The sequence below is a fragment of the Candoia aspera genome, chromosome 2 (assembly GCF_035149785.1).
Source record: "Candoia aspera isolate rCanAsp1 chromosome 2, rCanAsp1.hap2, whole genome shotgun sequence".
NCBI lineage: Eukaryota > Metazoa > Chordata > Lepidosauria > Squamata > Boidae > Candoia > Candoia aspera.
Window position 1 is genome coordinate 234,151,997 of NC_086154.1, and position 23,493 is coordinate 234,175,489.

At 39.4% G+C, this 23,493-nt stretch overlaps 1 protein-coding gene across 2 annotated transcripts; it reads left to right on the forward strand.

Annotated features, from left to right (window-relative positions):
* Positions 1–9,967: 9,967 nt before the first annotated feature.
* CRHBP (corticotropin releasing hormone binding protein) lies at positions 9,968–22,962 on the forward strand. 2 transcript variants are annotated; one of them, XM_063295543.1, is made up of 7 exons: positions 9,968–10,107; positions 10,313–10,409; positions 14,917–15,074; positions 17,281–17,491; positions 18,706–18,854; positions 19,828–19,945; positions 22,248–22,962. In XM_063295543.1, exons 1-7 carry the CDS (start codon positions 10,030–10,032, stop codon positions 22,394–22,396), a joined length of 960 nt encoding a protein of 319 aa, XP_063151613.1. In that variant the 5' UTR covers positions 9,968–10,029; the 3' UTR covers positions 22,397–22,962. The 2 variants fall into 2 exon arrangements, with proteins under 2 accessions (XP_063151613.1, XP_063151614.1); XM_063295544.1 differs by lacking the exons at positions 19,828–19,945; positions 22,248–22,962 and adding an exon at positions 18,984–19,518.
* Positions 22,963–23,493: the final 531 nt, after the last annotated feature.

Below are 23,493 nucleotides of genomic sequence, written 5' to 3' on the forward strand. Positions count from 1 at the left end.
TAGCAGTCCAAAAATATCAATGTGTCGGAAGGAAATTTGGTGAAGATCTTCTCCATCATTCTAATTTCCAAGGAACATCCTAGCAGCTCTTCTTTTTACTGCTTCTTGCCTGGGTTTTTTTGGCAAGAATGCATCCTTCCAAGACAAGCACTGGGGTGCAGCCACCTAACTTTTGTATATTCAGAAAATGCTTAAGGAATTCCATGCAAAACAGGCTTTGTTGGGAGTAAAGTTGATGCTGGCATTTACAGGTTTCCCATTTATTTATTTTGAATTAAAGGAATCTTTTAAAATTGTAAAAGTCATGACTGGCAGGGATTCTGGTGAGCACCAACCAGTGCTTGCTCTTTAGGCACAACGATGCCCTTCAACATCAGATAAGTTACCTATGATTTAATCCAGTGCCAAGAAATACATCCCTTACTTCATCTGACCAAGAGCCAGACTGAGATAGAAACCCTTAATAGACTCAGCCTCAATGGGCTATGGAGGGGGAACAGGAAGTAAGTTTATGTCTTTCATGACACCATTCTGGCTTCTTACAGACACTGATGGACTAGCATTCATAACACCCTCCCAGTGACCTATGGCTGAAACCCCAATTTCTTTTCTTAAGAAACTTCCGTACAGTAATTCCTTTGTGTGTTAAGCCAAGGCAAGCCTGTCACTGTACTTACTGACCCAGAAATACCCTTTTTTCCTCTATCTTTCATTTTTTCTGAACTGTATTTCTTAATAAATTCATCCAAAAGTTTCCCACAAACCTTTTGTTGATTTAGTTTTAGAATTCTGGATTTAGAATACTATTGTTGTAAGAATGGCCTTAATTTTTTTCCTAGTGAAACTTTATTTCATTTATCCCTTTTGGTCATGTTTTTAAAATGTGCAATAAAGAACTACACAAATTCTGGCATGGGGATTTTTGAATATGAGCAATAGTCCAGATACTTTATACGAAAACATGTTCATTAAATGGAAAAACAGGCATTTCTAGTTCCACAATCCAACCCCAACTTCATTGTTATACATTTAAAAAATGGGAAGCACATGTGAAACATAGCAGTGATCTATCTGTCCCTGTAAGGTTTTTTTTAATTTTTTATTATTTTAATTGTATAGCATAGCAGTTCAGTGTTCATGTTGCCTTTTTTATATTTATTATTGATTAAAGAGATTTATATGGCTGCTCAACTCGCTCACGGTGGCTCTGGGTGACTTACAAGAAAGTACATATAACTCCAGGAAGAGGTAGTAGAACAAGTACATTCTGTGGATAGATTTAATGCTTGGAATGAATGTTTTTATATACTCTCTTCAAAAGGAAATTTGTAATCCATTACTCTTTGTCCTAGACATTTTAATGCTACTTTTCTATTAGATCAATTGAAGAGACACAGCAAGGTAGGTAAAGTCAAAGAAAGCCTGGAGATTTATTTGCTGTCTTTAATTAAATCACTCTATGATCATGAAGTTAGACTAGTCTGTCTCTGAACAATGACAAATGGACTTCATGTGTGGGCTTATCCAAACATCCCAGCTCTACCATTAAACCCTTAAATCAAGAAAGTAGTTTATATCAGAGAACCTATTCAAAAAAATCTATAGAAAAGCAGAAAGCTATTTATGGTCTAATATCCTTTCTTTTACATCCGAGACCAGTAAAAAATACAGCAATGTCGAACAAGTGTGTCTTAAGTTCCTGCAGAGTTTAGATTGGATTAAATGCCCATAATTGACTGAGAAAACAAACTCGCTTAGAATTTACAATCATTGACATTTATATATTTATACATCATTAAAAACAAATCCCAAAGCAGGAAATCATCTTTTGTGCCTGTTTAAGTAGACCTTTAAGTAGCACTTGGAGAAAATTACTCACTCAAGGCATTGTCGTAAGCCACCATTAATATTGCCTGTGTAATCATTTGCTGTTATAGCCAATGATTATGATAAGGTCCTTGATGACATTATAGCCCTGTGGTTAATATCTAAATTTATGGTCTCTCCAAGTAACAATACCTTTTCATCCTTTTCCATTAGCAGCATTGTGGGCCCAAACGATATAAGATAGAATAAAAATATAGTGGTAACAGTTGCGGAAGAAAGTAAGAGCATGCTTGAAAAGAGATGGTCTGATTCTTACCTTCCTTTCCTCCAATTTTATTAAAGAAATTTGTTTGCAAAAACTGTACACATTAGAAAAAACTGTAAGCAAAAATATGCACAAGCTGCATTCAGATTTCAGGGTGAACTAAAAACAACCTCTCAAACTTAAACGGAAACAAGATAAAATGAACTTAAAACTAGGAAAATGTAAAATGGATAGAAAATAAAACTAACAGCTTTGCCCACATCAGTCTTCAACTATTGCTAGATATAAAGATGCAGGTGAATAGTTGCTGTAAATGCCTATTTCAGATTTGTAGTCGTGGAAGCAATTAGAGAACATCTCATGGAGGGATGCATCTGTTTGTTTTCTACTAATTATTTCTGCATGCATCATCTCTGACCAAAACCAGCCAGAAGCACATTTGGATTCAGCCACTACAACAAAAACAAAACACAGCTCACTTGTCTTGGAGAGAGAAATGGAATGGTAAGAGAATCAATCAAGACCAACTGCACATCACATTATTTAACGTATTTTATCTTACAGTAGCAAATAGTTCTCAAAGAACATTGAGCTATTGATAATACTTTTTCTATGCTGATATGACACCATGTCTCAGGAGGATTTTTGATTGTCAGTCTACTAATGAATTGCTTATTTTTCAGAAACTATTTAGTTGATTCACACCACTGACGAGCAATTTAAAAAAAGGCATTGATGTGCAATGGGTGGTTTTAAAGAAAATAAGCAAGACTGTTAATGTTTTTTCTGCTGGGCATTACTAGACAAATGATTTCCTTCCTTCCGTCCTTCCGTCCTTCCTTCCTTCCTTCCTTCCTTCCTTCCTTCCTTCCCCTAATCTGGCAAAGTTTGTTTGCTAGACCCATTTAGAGTCTAGAGTTTCCATTAAGAGTAAGAGGATTTAGGCTGTTCTTTCTCAGTTGAACCTTGAGTGAGTGAGCACACGAGGAAACAGACTTCCACTATAAGGAAATAGTTGTACATTCCCAGCTTGAATCATGGAATGTTATAAGGGGAAGAATATAATGAGATGAACAATGTTCAGTAAAAGACTTTTTTTTAAATGATCAGTCTCATTTAGGAATATGGAAATCTGTCAATTTTATGTTTCTTAATTTGTCAGTTTTGCAGATGTCAGTTTCAATTTTGGAGGGATCTTATTTTTTTCTGTTTGTCCTATTTCTATGCCAATTTAGTCTAGAAGCTCACTGAAATGTAGATATTTTTATGCAGATTGCTCTTAGGATGTATGTTTTTGTTTGCAGTTCTACAGATGTTTGAACATCCCTAACATCTCTGTATATTCTTTTCATCAATATATGCATTTTTGTGCAGATTTTCCCCTAATATACATCTCTTTTAAATTAGCAAACTGCATTGCAAGAATTAGAAAAATAGCCTTTTTGAGTAACTGTACCAAGTGGTGTAGTGTTTCAAAAATAAAAAAAAACTAGATAGGTTCACTTCCAAATGAAAATTAAACATATTTTCCCTTCCTTAATTCTACTATATCTTGAATTGTAAAGAGCAAGTTCAGGCTGTACTCCATGGTGATTATGCTTATTTTTATTTGCAAGTTGTTGAGTACATGTGTACATCCCACTGAGTTCAGTGGAACAAACTCCTTTGATTGCAGCCATACTTAGATGAGAACAACTTTTCCCAATGTGACTATTCCATACATCCTGGGACTGGGAGCCCAGAATTCCCAGCAAGATAGCTGGAAATTGTAGTCCCAACATATCTAGAAGGTTTCAGGTTGGGGAAAAATAGATTTAGAATCTTAGATATAATGTTTCGTGTCACATCAAATACTTTAGGAAACTGTACCTGTGGTTCTAGCGCAGTGTGAAATACAAGAGTCTTCCGTAAAATCAGAATCACTGGCAAAAATTTACTAGATTGAGTCGTGCTGAAATCTGACATGCTCTAATCTTCATTATCTAATTCTCTATTACATGCTGTACTTATTTTTAATTTTGTACTGTTAGTCTGCAAATAAAGGTGTCTTCAGTAACTGAAGACAGCCCGTTTGCAAGCTAACAATGCAAAATTAGAAATAAATCTAAACTTTCTATAGTAGTCTTCATTAAATAACATTTCAGGAAGGTGGATGGTAAGCCACAATTCAATCAAACAGGAACCAGAGTGTCAGAAAAACATATGGTAGACTATAAAAAAACAATGAGACAACCTGAAAAAGCTAGGCAGGGTTGGCCCTGCTTAATAATTGGGGTGGGTGGGGAGCCAATGAGAAATCCCAGGCTGTAGGGTAGACCAGGAAGTAAAACAAAGAAACAAAAGAATCCCAAAGCAGTGTCTAAATCACCTCTACATTATTGCCAAGTAAGTCACTTGAATGTGGATTTCATGTAGTTACCAAGCTGAGCTCAACGAAGGAAATAATTACCTTTTATCTGTCTGTTTCAGTGAACCTCTCCCCAAAAACATTGAGTCTTGTAGCATCTTTAACATTTATTATGGCATACATTTTTATATACTAGAAATGGGCTTTCTTTGAGAACAAATGAATATTTCTGATCTTAACAGTCTAGAATAAAATGTAACATCGGCTTCAGATGATTTTTCACCCTCACTTGCATTAGAAATCAGCTGGATGAAGGCCAATAAATGACAAGTTGTATCTTGACTAGCTGGAGGCACACAGGATAATCCACAAGTTAAATGGGGTTCAATCGCTTAAATCCTAAGACTTAGATTCTTTGTGAAGAATCTCTGGTTTTCACGATATTATCACAAGCCAGAAAGAGACAAGATGGTTGGGGAAAATCAAGGCTGAAGTCACAAAGGGTTAAAGGAAATTCAAAAATTGACTTTTCTCTTATAAAAACCAGCTGTCAGCCAACACTGTTATATCTTTAGAGTCTCTGCATTTCAAATTAGTTTCTTAAAGTACTGTAGTTCAGAGGGATATGATTTTGCCTCAATTGATGTATTTAAAAGTCTTCATATAATTAGAAGTGTAAAATTAAAAACACAGTAGTTATCTAATGTTGGTATTGAAAGGACAGTTTTCCAGTTTAGCAAAATCACCCTTCTTTGCAAGGCTCTCATCTTGTTTAATTTGTAAAAACTGTTTTGATGCCAATATAGTCCAGCTGTTGCAGCAAAGTAGAGAAATAAATAAAGGAGCTAAGGTCTGGTGCAAACTGGCAGAATTTTGCCAGGAGAAATAAGGAAGTTAGCATGAGGGTTAGGGATCTGGTTGCACAGCCTGTAAGTGGAAGAAACCAAAGAGAGAAGACCCTTGGGGATACTAAGGCACTTAGAGGGAGAGACAGGAATCTACTTGTCAGAGGCAGTGGAGCCAATAAAGAGTCAGAACTGGAGACCCTAGAGGGATTCCTGAAGTACCTCCAGAAGAGATACTTGATTATTGTATACCACTCCAAAGACATTGTAAACCTATTTTTTACTTAATTTTTTTTCTGATATAATGTTATTGTTTGGACTTTATAAATATCAATGAAGCCATGTGACTGTTCAATAAAAATCAAAATTATCTGTATTGTGGCTATATCTTTTGCATTTTTTAAAATCATGAATTCAGTTCTGAGCCTCCCTAAGTTTATTTCTTGGCTTTATAGTTTTTCTTTTGTAATGCAGAAAATAGCACACTGAAGCATCACTTCGGTGCTGCAGATTTTTCAGCAGTGTCTCCATGTCCCAGGATGTCAGGAAAGAATGAATGTGATTTTTGTTGTTGCTATATTTTTAAAATATAAAATTGGACAAAACAAAACATGTTGATACTGCTATTTTGTGTTTGCCCTCCTCCTCCTCCTCCTCCTTGCTGCCTGATGCCCAACAACTCTTTTTTATGTAATTTTTGGAGTCTCTTTTTCACGAATTGTTAATAATGTGAAGTGTTGGTATTCAAATGTTGTAGATTTTTATTTATATTTGTTGTAAACTGCAAATGTGATTGGAAGTAGCAGCATAGAAATCAATACAGTGCCTGCTTACTAGGAAATAAATCTCACAGAAATCAGTGTTTAAAGTTAAAATTGGTTTAGTTTATTGATTTCAGTGATGGCTCATGACAAAATAAATCACAAGTAAAACACTAATGAAGAACTAATCCATAAATGAAGAAAAAAGAACACCACACCACCACCACCCATCATACAAATCTTTCTCCTAGGTATAACAGTGAAATGTAGTCAATACTGTGGGAGTATACCTTGAACTTTTCAGTACTGTACAACATTTCATTCAGTCATAAAAATGTTACCATCTGTGAGCTAAAACATGTGCATCTGTTTTTTAACATATCTGGGCATCATTTTGTATTATCTTTTGTTCAGCTAATCCATTAATATTTTGCTGTAATTTTAATGTTTTTTTCCACTTTAATATATTCAATTTATAATATTCTATTTCAAAATCTTTCTTATTTGTATTCTACAAAGCAGCAAATGTAACTTGTAGCTCATAAAGTGCCTTGTCACTAAACATAGTTGGTCATTGGCAATTTATAGAGTGCCTTATATCATTTTTCAGCTTTTTCCATTTAGCTCATGGTACCTACTGACTCCTGCAAGGCCCCTCTGGAGCCCTGAAAGTATTCCCGGTGCATTCTACTTGCTTGTGTCAGTATGCTATATCCATCTGAACACTCTTTTCTTCATTTTCCCCCAGAATAACCATCCTGTGAGGTAGAGTGGGGTCAAGAGAGAGCAACTGTCCACTCTCCCAATGACCTTGCATGGCTGAGGGTAGATTTAAATCTGAGTCTTCTCAGTTGTATTCCAGCACAGACCTTGGCTAGGTCTCTGTGAACATATACAGGCTTCAAGCTTTGTCTAGATGGCATTTTTGAAAGGGTACAAATGCAAATCCTGTGCCAAGTCTGACTTGAGCAAGAATCAAAATGAGGATTCCATTAAAAGGGTGACACTAGAGCCTAATCAAGTTATTTTAGAAAAGCAGTACGGTTTAAATGATTATTCAACAGAATGCATGTATTGCCAAGTCTAGCTGGCTATCTCTGTTCAGGACACACCACCATTTATGATCAGAGTAGCAATATAATAATAGAGCAATGTATGGAAGTAAATTCTTCTTACAAAACTGGTTTTTTGCTTGTAGCAATGGAAGCCCAGACGGTGCCTTAGCCATTTTAGCAATTTTAGATTCAGCTGTAACTCTGCTGCTGAATGTGCACCTCTAAGAATAAGTTCCAATCAAAGGCCACGTGTGTGTGTGTGTGTGCGCACACGCATGTGTGCATATATATGTATTTAATAGGTTAAGGTAGTAATAATGAAAGCGCTGCTGCAGTGATAAAATAACAAAAAGCCAGTTCCACCTGACATTTTGACTTATGTCCTTAAGATGCCATTGCTTTAATTTTTATAGAAACCTGTGCTTAAAATATTCAAGCAATAACACCATGTAATAAATTGCTTAGATATTTTATGTAGGTTTGTAACTTGCCAAGAAATTTTCAGCTATTTAGCAGAATTGAAATCTAACAATTAAATGATTAAATAAAGGGCAAGAGGTTGCTTGTAGTATACCCTAAGCCATGGAATTACATCTCTATCCTAAGTAGCCACAATGGCAAAGAATACCCAGATGAACTGGTATGAGACTGTGTTGAATTCAAGCATCCCCTGGCCAGATCATGTGCAAGAGGGCAATGTTTTCCAGGACAACCCTTGGATTTATGGAAAGGATTGAGGACCACCCTCGGCCAAGCTGCTCTAGGCTGGCTGGGGTTCGGATCTGGTGTAACAAGGATCCTCCCTTCACCTTCCTCTTGACCACCATTTTCCAGCTCTTCTGCTGACATTGTTCTGTTCTGCTGGCATAGCTTTCTAGCAGATTGTTAAGTCAGTCCTCAGGAACTGCTTTCAAGTCAACAGAACATTTCAGTTGAAAGAAGTGAGGTTGGTCTACTTTTAATCTGTATTGAGTAAAGAGGATGGCCTTAAAGGACAGAAGGAAGATCTGCTAGGCAATAAATGGACAAACAAAACTTGAGCCCAGGTAAAAAATGTGGTTATGAAAACGCCTCAGACAGCCTCCCTCCCCCACTCCTTAATTCTCATGGTAAACAAGGAAGGAAGGGAAGCACATTCAGACTTGCAAGATTCTGTTACTATAGATGTTCTAATAAAAGTAACTTTAAGTCCACACAGTCTGTTTCTTAGTTTGATCTCCCTGATAGGGCTGACATAATCCTCTTCAACCAGTGCATTTTTTAAAAACCAACAATGAAAATGCCCCCAATCCTGGTGGGGTAGGGGACAAACAGCCACAGCCACTCAGCCTTGACAGGATCAAGCTGAAGTCTGTTCTACCACATGCAGACCCAAACAGCCTCAGGACACGGGGTCATATGAATTTATTTTGCTGACCCCTGTTGATTTTCAAACTATGACATGCCAATTACATAGCTTCTCCTATAGTTTTCATCTGTCTTCCCCCTCGGAATCATGGAGAACTGATGTGCCTTCAATTTTCCATAGTCAAGGTCAGAGGGTGCTCTGGGGACTGCAAAAAGGGGACTCTGGGTTCCATACAGTCCTGGGGCCACAGATTTCCCACCTTTGCTATATATGCATGCATAAAATACAAGCACAAACTATGGAAATGGCTCCTGCTAATTTCCAAGGAACAACATTGGGTCTTAATTAAAAGTAGCTGTTATTTTTGCATTCAGTATTTTAAAAATAACTTACCTGTGGAAACATCCTTGTGTCATTTAGACTAGATTTCTCAATCTTAGATGTTCCAGTTGTGTTTGACTGTAGCTGCCTTTGTTTGCAATCCCAACCAACAAAGCTATTTGGACAAACTAGATTGGGGAAAGTATCAAACCTAATGATCCTTTTAAGGGAACCAGTTTTTGGATTTGTTTTTAACTGTGAAAAGTGGGCTAAAAAAACCCAACCACACCTCCTGCAAGTACAGTGAGGAAATGTGCAATTGTTTGAATAGAGTCAGCAGAATGGTGCATTGAGACACGCTTCATTTGGAACCTCTTATTGCAAATAAATTAAGGGAGGAGAAGAAATGGGGCCGGGAAGAAAGAACTGGGAAAAAGGAGAATTGACAAGCTTTTTTCTTGTCATAAGCAGCTGATGAAGCCACAAATGGCAACTGCAAACGGAGAACAGACTTCTGGGTAACAAACCTATAGTCTGGCTGGTTTCAGGTGATCAGATAGATAAATAACTAAATAAATAAGAGGCTGGATCAGTGTCATGCTGCTCAAGATTAAGATTCAGAGATGAAAATTGCTTGATAACAATTTACCTATACATTGAGGTGATGGGAAATTTACATATCTTATGAAACAGTTTCAAAGGACTGACAACTTGCACAATCTATGGCAAGCCTAGAATCTACACTTGTGATAGTGGACAATATGATGTGGTAGAAAAGTTTCCTTTAGGAAAACAGGATTTAACCTGAACAAAAGGCCTCCCCAGATCGGATTTCTGTTCTTAGCTGTTAGCTATTGGCTGCCAGCGGCTCTCTTCCAAAAGGGCGAGTTGCAAAAGGGGCAAGGAACCCTTTAGTTTTCTAGTGGGGGCGGGCAATTCTGCAAGTGGCAGCGGAGGGATGAGGGGACCTCCTCGCCGGGGCTTTGAGCCTTGCCTAGACCGCGCGAGACGCGGGGCACGAGTGCAGCAGCGGATTTGGGGGGCCCGTCATCAGCGCGCACTCTGTCGCCTCCCTGGCAGAGATCCAGTAACCATGGGTTACCCTATCAGTCAGGGGACAGAGTGCCACCCCTCTGCCAAAGCTCTATAAAATGAAGCCATCCAGGAAAGCCGGTGAGGAGGAAGCGCCCGAGAAGGTGCCGCGCCCGCCGCTGCTACCGGTCTCCGCACGCCGCGGCGCATAAGCGCGGGAGAGGCGGCATGGCTGCCGGATTCCGGAGCTGCCAGCTCGTCCTGCTCTTCTGGGCCGCTCTCGGAGGGGAGAGCAGGTACTTGGAGGTGAGCGAAGAGCAGGCGCCCCACTGATCCTCGTTCTTCGCCCCGGCCCTTCCGAGCCACGGCGGCCGCTGCGCTCGCGCGTTTTCCTTGCGGCGCCCCGTTTGCGCCAAGAGCGCGCCGGCGCTTTCTTGCGAGAGCCCCGCGGAGCCGCCGGGTTGGCCCCTTCTTCCTCACCTCGGAGCTCTTTTGTCTTTTGTGTCTCCAGGGGAGGGGCGAAGCCTTCGCCGACGGGCCGGCCCTGCTATTCAACCAGGAGCTGAAAAGGCAACTCTCCGGGGAGCAGATCTACCGTCGGGCGCTGCGTGAGTTCCTTTCGGAGGCGAGCGGCGTGCCCACGTCCGGCTGGCGGAGTTGCAGGCTACCTCGGGCGGGCGAGCGGGAAGAGGGCGGGCAGCAGCGGCGGAGAGTTGCTGCTTAGTAGCCGGGGCTGCGGGAAGGGAGTTGAGGGATTCGCGGAAGAGGTGGAAGGGAAGAAGCCAGTCGGGATGGTGACCCTCCCGCCAGATGTCCGGGGGTGATGGGAGTTGTAATCCCCCTACTCCCGGGAAGCTATGGGTCAGAGGGGCGGACTTAGAAGGTTAGTCTTGGGTTCAAGTGATCTTGAACGCAGTCCTAGGATGAAAACCGGAGCGGGCGTGTTGCCTCAAAGTTTCCTGGGTGTGGTGAGACTCGGGCAGGGACGGCTCCCCGCGAGTGAGAAACGACAAGTAGTCCCGGAGCCCTTTTTAAACGCCAGCTTTGGTAAGAGTGAAGGTTAAATAAGCTGCGGACCATGTGCTTTTCGAGGGTGATCAGCTGGAACGGAAAACTTTCTGGGAGGAACCAACGCCTTGCCCTCTTTGGCAGTCCCCTGCTGTACTGTGCTTCTGTTGCCAACGAGCACCTTCTCTGAAAAGGGGGGTATCATGAATACCGCCAAAACAGGTTTTGAATAAGTGATTTCAGAGGCAGATAGTAATGTGAAATCCCTCCTTTTGGAACTGCCAGCAGGAAAGCAAAAAAGTTTATGGTGGGTTTATTCAGTTTGATGGGGGATACCAGAGAATGCTTGTGACTGAGGGAGTAGTCCAACATGAGGCCCTTCAGACAAGCAGGACTACCCACTGCATCTGGAGAACATTGATACCATCTGAAGCTAGACTAGAGAAAGGAACATTATGAAGTTCCCTTGCAGTGGGGTTTCCACCAGTGGAGGAAGATGTCCTAGAACAGAAAACATGATAGGAGGAAAAGTTTGGGTGGAATATGGATAGTGGTAGCAGTGCTGTGCTGGTGCTCTAAGGAAAGGAAAGGACAGGGCCAAAGAGAATGGCCCTGCAGAATCTTAGGTTCCAGCTTCCTAGGAGATGTCAGTTGGTTTTTTGGGGTTGAGAGGAGATCCCTTTAAACAAGTTTTTAAGCATGATTAAATGCATGCCAATACTGAACCCTTACACTGAGACAGATTCCAAAGTCTGCTCCTGACCCTGGGTTCAAATTAAGATGGAGAAGTTCCCTTCTGGGAGCAAAACTCCAAGCCATCTTTCCCCAGATGCCCTCTGTAGGTATTGGATTTCAGTCCCAAAAGTTCTGGATCAGTCAGCTGCAAGGCTGCAAGTTGGGGAAGGATGCCAAAAGCAATTCTGTTAAGGGAAGGTTGTGGGGAGGATCTGAGAGGATCTCTGTGCCCTATCCTAAGGAGGAGGAGATGGCATGAAGGCTGTTTCCACTCCTAGCCCAGTACCTTTGTTCAGCATGCAACAAGAGGGAAAGCAATTGGCACAAGGGAAAAAAATAGTAAACATGGGGTTCAGTACAGTGAGAAGAGAGAAAAAGAGAAAAAGCTTGCAGAAATTCAGTGAAAAGTTTCACTGGCTATAAGAATTAACTTAAGGACAGAGAAAGCTACCTTATGCCATGTAGCCCAATACAGATCATGCTCATTGGTGTTAGTTCTCCAAAGGCTGACCTCTGTTGACATCACCCCTGTTTCTTAAAATCACCTGTTTCATCCTTTTAACTGGCATCCCAGGGATTAAACAGAGACCCTTATACATGCAACATTTTCCATTGTACTAAATCATAATGTAGTTGTGGGGCTTTGGCTTACTGTATTGGATGAAAGGAGAGCCAGTTTGTTGTAGTGGTTAAGGCAGTGTTTCTCAACTTTGGCAACTTGAAGATATGTGGACTTCAGCTCCCAGAATTCTCCAGCCAGCAAGGCTGAGAAACACTGGTTTAAGGCATCAGGCTAGAAACTGGGAGACCATGAGTTCTAATCCTGCCTTAGGCACAAAGCCAGCTGGGTGACCTTGGGCCAGTCACTTTCTCTCAGCCCTAGGAAGGAAGCAGTGGCAAACCACTTCTGAAAAACCTTGCCAAGAAAACTCCTGGTACTCTCTGAGAATTAGACACGGTTGAAAGGATTAAAAAAAAAGTTGTATTCGTGGTTTGTAAACAGAAAGCAGACTGAAACCATCTGGAAAAAGAAAAAGGGGAGAAAGGAAGCTTCTAGCGTAAAAGCTTGCTTCTGTTGCATTACTGTAATATTACTTACTTTGGGAGTTTCCCCTCTGGCACCTCACCCTGGCACAAACATGCCGCAGCAACCTCTTTGTTCTGCCATGTTCCCATGATGTTGCCTTCATCCCATTCCCAGACCATAAGTGAGATAAGCTTAAGACATCTTGGCTGCCATATGCTAAAGTAGTGCCTTTTCCCTTTTTCCTACCCTGTCCAAGGTTGGAAAATTCAACTTTTCTGGAGAGATATCAGATACCTGCAGTGATCTGAAACAGAGGCAATGGAGGTAGGAAAGGGATCAGCAGTGGAGATAGCATTGACAGCATTAGCTTCAGGAGCTGGCTGCTTTTGTAAGAATGATAAAAGCAGCATTGCACTGCACGCTCCACCCCATTAGTATGTGAATGTGACATAATGCATATACAAAAGGGGTGGAGTTCGCAGTGCAATGCTGCTTTCATCATCCCACCCCACCTCCCCTTCCCTTGAATGCTGTTGCATGCCTGAAGGATAGAATTCTTCTAGATGAAATCGAAGTATTTCAGCTCAGAAGTGGGAAAACTCTGTTTATGTCTTCTAATTTCTGTATTACTATTTATTGTAATAAAAGCAGAATGAGAACGTAAGGAAAAGAAACTTCCCCCTTCTTCTTCCATGAAGAACAGGACAGCCACAGTTGAAATCTCACATAGGTTTAAGCTGTTTTATTGTTGGCCTCCTCCATTTATACATGGATAAATGATTGTAGAATTGTTCTTGGAAAGCCTATACAGATAGCCCACTACGCACTCTCAAAGGTGCTGTATAAATGCTGTGCCAAATTACACATTGTGCAGATGCATTTATAACCGTATCTCCTTTTGAAAAGAAGTCACTTCCAAGGAAGTTGGGAGACATGAAAAACTGGGTTAGGGACTGATAGTCAGGGGAAAATCTATTAAGAGTTAACACTGACTTGATGGCACATAATCAATCAATCACTTCCAAGATGTATCAGTTTTTCCCCTTCTTTTCCAAGCCAGGAGCCTGTAAGAACCCTGGGGAACCTTGTGTTTCCAGAATTGGGGACAGCCACTATTCCCTTTGTTCTAGAATGTTAGTCAAAAGTTGCCATCAGTTGCACCTTTTGCTAATAGATGCCTTTAGCCTCCAATTGCCATTTTAAGAGTCTTGAGTATCTAACCTCAGAGCTGTAAAATTTGCCTTTTGGATTTTCTTGCTTCCCTCTCCTGCTTTTTGGTAGCATTAGACTCAGTGTAAGAAAAACTCAAAAGCTTGCACATTCTTTTATGTCATTTTAATTAATCCTAATAAAGGCATTATACAACTGTGGACTTTTTACTTTTGTTTCCTGATAGAGCAGCTTGTCTATGATATTTTTTGACAGTGTGATTGGGGTTAGAAAAACAGTGGGCAGGAAGGATGGATTAATGTGCCCCCTCCCTGGTTCTTCTCATATGAACTTTTAAACCCATATGGAGAAGGAAGGAAGAGGAGAGAAGGGAAAGGATTTATCTGATGAGATTTAAAAATCATAGTAGTAAATTAGGAAGAAGGGCCAGGGGTGAGAAAGGTTTGGAGTCTGGGGACCTCACTACTGGTTGGGGACAGGGGGCCAAGACCTGCAATGGTAGTGGTTGGGAGAGTAATACTACACGTGTTCTCCATTTGTTTCTAGATTTTGCGGGGGTGCTTCTTTTAGGGCTTCCAATACAGTTTTGTATGTTTATTACATCCAAATGGCAGAAAATCGTCCTCCCAGTTTGGGGGCATAATTAAGCAATCTAGGAGCTGCCTACACCTGGACTAGAGAGTCTGGATGTAACTTTCCAACATTTCACTCTGAAGTCTTCTGTAGCTATATGTGCTGGGGACTGAATCTGGGATCATCTCTGTGAATTAAACAGCCTACTGCTGAATGGCGGTCTTTCCCTAAAAGGAACATTCACATACAGTCAGCATGTTTGTGAGTTACATTTAGCTTGTCCTTAGCAATGCATGTAAAAGAGCCTTAATCTAGGAACTATTTAGCTGCTGGTTTCTCCTTTATACTGCGAATACTAGCCTAAAATTATTGGGTTACTTATTTTTATACTGTATGATTTTGTAAGATTAAATGTGTATTGTTTTTAAGATTATCAAAAGCAAGATTCTTTCCTGTCACTCAAAGTATTCTACAAAAGCTTGTCTTTCATTTTGCGTGCACACAGCTTCTCTCTGTAATGCTCTCCGCCCTTGAGACCAACATGTGAAATGAGATTCCTCCCCTAAGAAAAAGGAGTAACTTGCTTGTATTCTCATCTGCAGGATGCCTTGACATGCTAAGTATAGAAGGGCAGTTTACCTTCACTGCAGACCAGCCCCAGGTACATTGCGCCACATTCTTCATAGGGGAACCAGAGGAGTTCATCAGCATAGATTTTGATTTTGTCAGCATTGACTGTCAAGCTGGAGATTTCTTGAAGGTATGAGGTTATCCACAGACTGAGAGTTGCTATGGCAGATGTGGGTGGGGTGGGGGAATACACACCACAAGTTAACTTTTCTTTTTTTAAAAAGAGGATGTATTTGGCACTAGTAATGTCATTAAATCAAAATAGAAGGTAATGGTTCAGATCTCTCTTTCAAGGTTTCCAAACATGGTGTGTGGAATGAGGTCGGGTTTTGGTCCAAAATCCCTCCTCTACAGTCAGCTTCTGATGGCCTTAGCACCAGCGTGGATTTTATTTTTATCATTCCACTTACATCTTTTTTTCAAGGATGCCCATAGTTCTCCCTTTTTCCATTTTCTTTTAGCAACAAGCCTGCCAGGTAGGCTAACCATAATGTTGGCCCAAGGTCAGCCCATAAAGTTTGGCTGGGCAGAAATTTGAACCTGGGTCTCATCAGTTGTAGCCCAACCCTCAATCACTGTACCACACTGCCTTTCATGAACTTGAGATTCATCAGGGAATACATTATGTTCAATAATGAAGTATTTAAGAGCACAGAGATAAAGTATTAACACAACATAGTTAAGAGTTTCTGCAGGCAATAAAAATAGAAATGAGGAAGGAAGCAGGCAGAATGGTAGGCCACAGAAGAGTGTGATTATGGGAAGGATATTATTGATTTATCATACTACTTTATACAATTGCCAGAGTTTAAAGTATTACAAGAAACTTTATTCTGTTGCTGCAATAGGTGGAGAGAACTTGCTACCCTCTGTCAGTTGTTACACATGACAACCTTATTAGCACATTATCTGGAGAAATACAGTAATTGCATTCTCTAGGATAAAATGCAGCATAGGAAAACATCACTTCTTTACCCAAAACATAACCCTGAAGGGAAGCCCAACCTATAGATGACAACCATACACCATGAATTTATTGACTGAAAATTGTCTGCCAAGACTTTAAGTGGAATGTATTAGTGATTCCTAAGAGAATATAATTAATGTTCAGTTCAAAACATTTGTTTCTTTGAATTCATGTAATGTGAACATTTTAATTTCCTTGGATCTGGAACATGGAGTATCTCATACGTTGCTCTGTTTGTCTGAAGAATCAGGGATGGTTAGAACAACAAGCAGTCACCTTTATTCACCTTTAAAAAACATTAGATGTAAAATAGACATTCTGTAAAGCCAAGTGCTAGTTGCATTATCTTTATCTCCAAGAATATTGCTAGGTTTCACATGGGCCCTGGGAGAATTCAAAGAAAATAAACATGATAGATGGCCATAGCCCAGAGTTCTGCTTGGAAATGTACTATCCATCTGCCTGGGTGGCAGGAGAAGTCAGAAGAAAAATGGCCTGGAAGGGGGCAGGGGTGATAGCAGGTATCTTCACAAGGTTCCCTTGTTGGTAGCCATTTTGTGAGAGTGTCCAAAACATGGTTACAACATTTCAGAAGTGCCTTCTAGCTCCCAAAGTTTAGGGACCCCAACTGTGGTATATACATAGCTGACTACTCAGCTCAAGAATGTTTGGATCAGGACCACTGAGGGGAATGCATGATCTCTAGAATTGGAGTGTAGGGGACCAGCATCTGTGTGACACTGCATATTGATCACTCCACTTCAAGTTTAAATGTCAGGTTTAGAAACGTATCTTTCATAATTAAGCCCAATTATTAAAACATTTGAAGTGGAAACTATAGAGAATGTCAGAGTAATTAACTATTTGTGTACAAAGTGGTGACTTATAATTGATGTTAATGGCAAGTCATATGTGGGAACAGATTGGTGAAATTCTTAGATTACCATGGGGTAGAACGGAAGTCCTATGCCTACAAGAAGCTCTTTCTATAATGAAAAGAGTCAGTCTCTTCTTACTTCATTAAGTAGTATTATATTCACTAAAAGGAATAATCTGAGAGTGAGAAATGTATGTTCTTATCCATATTTATTGAAATGCCAATAAATTGATGCCAATACCAGTAATATGAACAATAATGATCAGTATTCAAGGGCTTTAAATCCAATTATGAACAATGTATTTGGATTTAAACGCTTAATATGAAACATGATGAACAAAGAGTCTACTTTAATGGACAAACTGTGCTTTTGGATTTAGAGGCAGAATATCCTCAGTCTGGGAATTGCAGTCTCAGTAAATATGGAAGACATCAAGCTGAGAAAATCTGATATAAATCCTAATTCTCTTCTGTACTCCTACATCCTTCTAGGTTTTTGATGGCTGGATACTGAAAGGTGAGAAGTTTCCTAGCTCTTTGGATCACCCTCTCCCCACCTTTCAAAGGTATAGAGATTTCTGTGAAGCTGGAGCTATCAGGACCACCATCCGGTCATCTCAGAATGTTGCAATGATCTTCTTCAGGATTCAGGATGCAGGGAATGGATTCACATTAACAATAAAGAAGCAGCCCAATCTTTTCCGTAAGTTTGTTTTCATTTTATCTTCTGAAAAGAAAAAAAGCAAAAGATGGCTGTGGTTTCTGAGTAGAACAACAATATAACCAAGCTGTGAACAAATAAATAGGAATAGTATTGGTACTGACTAAGCAAAGGCTCAATCGACATGACTATGTTTTCTTGCCCACAACAGGGGCCTGCTGTTGCCTTCTTCTCCAATGTTTTTCTGACTTCCCAGTCTACTCTACCAAGCCCTGAGATTTTCTGGCAGCCTCCCATTCAAGCACTAACCAAGTTCACCCCTGGGGGTATTTTTGAGAACAACCAAGATTGGCTGGGTACTGCAACTTAATTGGGCAAAGATGCTGACTGCTGGGCCATGATCAAATGACAATGGAGGGTCATTATGCTCTTTAAGCATGATTTGGCATAGGCATTTTAGAACAAGTCATAAAGAATTAGAATTCTTCCTTGAAGGTAAGGTAAGAGTGAGCAAAATATACCTTATGCAATACCCTGAAGACGCAGATGAGAAGGCAGCAGCACCAGAAATCTGTGAATGGTATTCATTTGTTGGCAAAGAGATTGCTTACAAATGCTTTAACAACAGCAACAAAATGATTTCCTCTGTCCTTCCTAAAATTCTACTACCAAAATGAAGAAAGCTTAAAGTAAGTAGACTTGCAAGATTCTGTTATTACAGCCACTTTCAATAAAAGTAGTTTCAGCTTTCCTGTGGGGTTGATTTTCAGGTCTGGTCTACCTTGTGGGGCTGAATGTGCCTTTATAAAGATGAACTGACATGGCACAAAAGAGTAGGCAAACTCATTGGCTTTTTTTTACCATTCCCCCTCCCTGCCCCACAAATGTGGGAGCAATTCTGGTTAGATATTTTGATGATGGAGAAGACTTATGTTTCTCTATGTACACCGCAAACTATCTGTCCCTATGGAATATTTTTTCTACTAGATGACATACTGTAGCACCTTGGGGAGATTACTTCATTAAAATGGGGCAAACAAACAATGGTTATTCTCTGTTGCTGCCAGTGTGATAGTTGCAACCTGAATTGAAAACCTCATGCCTGATTTTTGGGGTGGGAAATACGGTTGCAAGACTTCAGTACAGCTGATTAGCATCTTACCTGTCTTGGTCCCAAGACCTCAGATAAAAAGTCTGCATTCCTTTTTAGTGAACAGATTATGACTCAGTAATTCTCTCTTTCCCCTGTACTAAAGCTTGCAATGTCATCTCTCAGACTCCGAGTGGAAGTTTTACGATGATTGTTCCTCATCAGCATCGGAACTGCAGTTTTTCCATTATCTACCCAGCAGTGATAAAAATATCTGATCTTAGGCTGGGACATCTGAATGGCTTTCACTTGAAGGTGAGTTGCCCGTTTCTTCATTATCCATCTGCTACAGTGGTACATGATTCTGCAGATTTGCTGCTAGTCCTCATGGCCACATATGGCCTATTTTTCTATTTGTTCCCTGTCTCCTTATTTTTATACCAGAACCATTTGTCTGATATTAACTCTGGAAGGCGCTACCCATCTGTGGATTTTGAACATTCTCTCTTCCTGTTCAGTACAGGTATCTGGTCATAAAAATTGACAAAACATATATTTCTGAAATGTATTCTTGCATATGGAGAGATCTCCTAGTTTGACACAAATAGTAGAGCTAATAGCTACTACACAGCACAAACCCATAAAGTGGTTATTTGTTTTTGGCTTAGCATGATGTGTAATAAGTAATTGTCGCTTATTAAAGCTATGTTAAAATCCAGGCTTAGTGTCTATCTGCCAGTGGCACAAGGACTGCCACCATTCACTACATCCTTGCTCCAAAAGCTTCCAGCATTAATGAACTCTGCATTTAGAACAGAGTCACTCCTCTGGGAAGTAGAGACTTTTTTTAAAAAGAGAGAAATCTTAAAGCGCTTCTTGAATCTTTATGCCCTTAAGTGGTATTTCATTTAACATTCACTTGCTCAATATGTATAGAAACTAGCAGTTTCTTTTATTCCCTTTTGGTTGGAAATGGTGAGTCAATTTTTGTTCCCAAGGATCTCTTGGAGCTCAGGAAATCTGAATGAGAGTCTCTTGGTTAGCAGGAAGCAGCACTGATGAGCTTATAGTGATCTTTGTGAGTTCTCAGTGTTTTGAGGCTGTGAAGATGATTACAAGTCTGCTTTGAACTACTTTGGAAAGTTTGAAAGAGAACTTCAGTAATCAAAACTAAAACACACTTGATTATTTTGCATGATCGCATAAATCTCATTTACTAAAATAAACGTGCATTTTAAATTATCCATTTAACATGGTTCCATGTCCTTCTGCATTTCCTTGTACACAGAAACCAACTGCAGGCTGCAGGGGCGCTGGAGATTTTATGGAGCTGCTGGGTGGAAATGGGTTAGACCCTTCTAAGATGCTTCCCTTGGCTGATCTTTGCCATTCTTTCAGTGGCCCCGGTAAACTCTTGTGCTAATGCTTCTTGTTCAAATATTTCCTCAAAGGGATTATTAGGCTACCATATCTGCAAAATGCCAGATAACCATTAGAGGGCAGAAAAGAGGAGGCTAATTCTCTGTTTTCATCTAATATTAACTAGCTTTTGGCAGCCCAGGTATGGAAGCTGTAGATATAAAAAAGATAATTATATAAACTGATTGCTTAGGATTTTCCAGCTCTTCCAGTAAGAAAGCATGATAAAGTGTATTAAAGAAAAAGAAAAAAAGCTTTTCTGGTATTTATCTGCAACCTACTTTCTGGCATTGCTGTCTGTTTAATCAATCTCACGGCCTTCAGAAGCATCGCAACTACAACTCCCAAAAATCTTTTTCCAACAGATCTAGAGACTATCAGGATGAGGAAGGCCACGCATTTTTGGCTATGCATAAGGGATGACATGATACCAACACTACGTTTGGATGATTACTTCTCACGACTGAGATTTACATGGAAGAGTAGCAATGCATGTTGAGAAAAAAATAAGGTCTTATCCCGTGGAACGAGTTTTGCTTAGCTGCAGACTCAGGCCATGAGTGGGCATCAATCAGTCAATGTCATCATTGCTATATGAAGATGGTCTCACAAATACCATATAGCAGAATGGGAAACTTGAGACTACAAAGACCTCATGCAGTCCCCAAATATCTTTTTTGCTGTTCCCTGTCTAACCCTGTCTAAACACAATTGCCAAAAATTGAAGGCATAGTTTACTTCCTTTTTGACGCAGAAAACACAGAGAAGGTTGTAACTTATTATAGCAGAAAGACCCACAGATATGCCATCCCCTGCAAACTCTGTCCCACTACCCAGGAAAAACAGAAGCTTATGCCCTGACCCAAGTAGACTGTACAGTCTCATTCTCCTCGTATAACTGCTCCCACCTACCGGGCCACTGCTGCCTCCAATGAGGTTAAGTACAGCCTCTTGACCTTGGATGGCTTCCTTCTCCTTCTGTGGCACTTAATATAGCAAATCTATTTCAAAATTTGAGCACAAGTGACTGCTTATTCCATACTGTTATAAACTGCCAAAAAAGCATGTATTATGGAAATTATGTGGATTTTCTTGGACATTTAAACCAAGAAAATAATTCTTGTGAATTTGATGCAAATGAATGGCATTACCAGTACTCATTCAGTAATAATGGAAAGGTCCATGTTTATCTTATCTTAGCCTGTATTCTAGAGTTAGTGGGGGGTAAATAAAAATGTGCTGGTATTAAAACCATGTCCCCTGTTCTCTAAGGTACTGATATGTGTTGCAGAGTCTTATCAAATTGGCCCCAATCTAGACACAATTTCACACTGTAATGTATGCAGCATGAAGACATGGGAAAACCTAGCTCAGTTAAATACAAGTAAGGCGTTTTTTCCTTCCATGCCATTTAGTGAGGCTTCCTCTTTTCTATCTGAGAGTTGTAAATGCTTCTGTGTGTAGACTATTTTCCTTCAAACAAATAAAAAAACCATCACAGTCTTTTCAGTTCCATTCATTGCCAGTTGTTTCTGCCTTCTGCTGCTATTTTTACATCATAGTTTTGTAGTTACAGTGAATTTTATCTTTCAGGGAATCCAGTATCATATAGCTCATATGATGAACTGTTACTGTGTGATCATTCAGATTTGGTATAATGGGCATTAATGAAGGCAAATTAAGCACCTCTGATATAAGGACAATGCCTCCTGAATTAATGCCTCAAGAATTATTCTATCCAATCAGAAATCCTGTAAAGAATGTTGTTGTCGTCATATTATATTATCAATTAAATTGGTCATACACTGATCTTATTGAGGTCGGATTAAGCCGTTTCAGAGTAAGGGCAATGGATTCATAATAGGAAAAATATTTAATCCTATTTTGAACCCATCAATGAAATCAGTGTGAAGGCACTCTTTGATAGTGATTGATGTATTAATAAGGTTTTCCCTATACCCTTTGCAATAATGGGTGGTTCAATATGGAATGAAGATGCCTCATTGGATATCGTATGTGCAGATATTCACTGCTGCACATATGCACATCCATGTCTAATCTTCATGCATGATACTTAGTTGGGGTGGAAGTTGCTTTTATCCACACACCCAGATCATTTTTGGGGGGAGTGGGGCAGCAGGGTATAAGGAATGATATAGACATACCTTTTGAAAATTTGTATACAGATCATCCATATAATGGTGTAATACATTAAGATTATTTAAGTTATATAATTATAGATTTTCTAAAGCAGTTAAAATAATAGCTAAATTATTTCCCTTTGACTAGCTCAAATGAAGATTGGCTGTGACAACACTGTATTGCGGCTGGTCTCAAGTGGAAAGCATATCAATCAAGTAACCTTTGAATATTATCAGTTGGATCGATATGAACAGGAAAAGAACGGCCTTGAGGAGTTCTGTCTTTCAAGTGTTTGAAATATCAGACAAGTCTCTCTTCCTGTAATGTATTAATTTTGAGCAGCTAACTTGGTGAAACACTTCTGCTGTCTAAGCACTTATCTTTTCGTATGAAATCATTATTTCCATGATCATAATTAGAACAGTGTTACTCCTAGCATTTATGATATATTGTCTTTTTCTTGTCTTTAAGAGTATTAAATATGTCCAATACATGCAAATCTGTACAGATTCCAAAAGCAACCCTTAGGCATGCTTGCATCCATTGATTCCAAATATGGTATATGTGCTGTATCAGGGTGCCTATTAAAATACATGCACAATTTTTTGGAATTATTTAGAGTGCACATAGCCATTTTAGGACATTGTGAAATTCAATTTGCAGTTTATCCTTTTGGTGTCAAATATAAAAAGACTCACATAGAGAAATGATATTTCAATTTTATAAGAGAATATTACTGTGCACAAATTTAATTGCCAGTTAATTTATTTAAATAAATGTATATTCAGTTTTTAATAAAAATTTATAGCATGAAAAAAGATTTTACTTCTACTGTTCTAAGCATAATAAATACATTCATAGTATTGACAAAATTTAATTTTACTGTTTTTTTTCCGTGTGAGTTTCATCAATTAGACTTCATTGTACTAGAAACAATAATTATTCATTTAACTCAGAAGTTAATGAACATGTTAAGTAAATTTATATACAAAAAATCGAGGATAAGAAATTATTTTTTATATTAATTTTTAATTGGTAACATTAGATTAGTGGATGAACGTCCATGAATAGGGACTGGAATACATTTCCATAGCATTCATTTACTAAGATAACTTTTCAGAATTGGACTTAATTTTTAGCATTCTCCCACAGTATTTTGATTCATAATAATACACCTATCTAATATCTTGTAACATGGCTATGAAACTTGTATAAGATGTGAGCTCCTCTAAACTGAAAGCCTGTCTACTTTTGGTTCAAGCATTCCAAAATTCATACTGAAGCTATACTCCTGTTAGTTCAGTGAAAGATTGGAATATAAACGCAAGCTTTTCCAAGAATTCCTAAAAAAAAATGGGCAGAATCCAGGGGAAAAGAGGGAGGGTTAATGAGA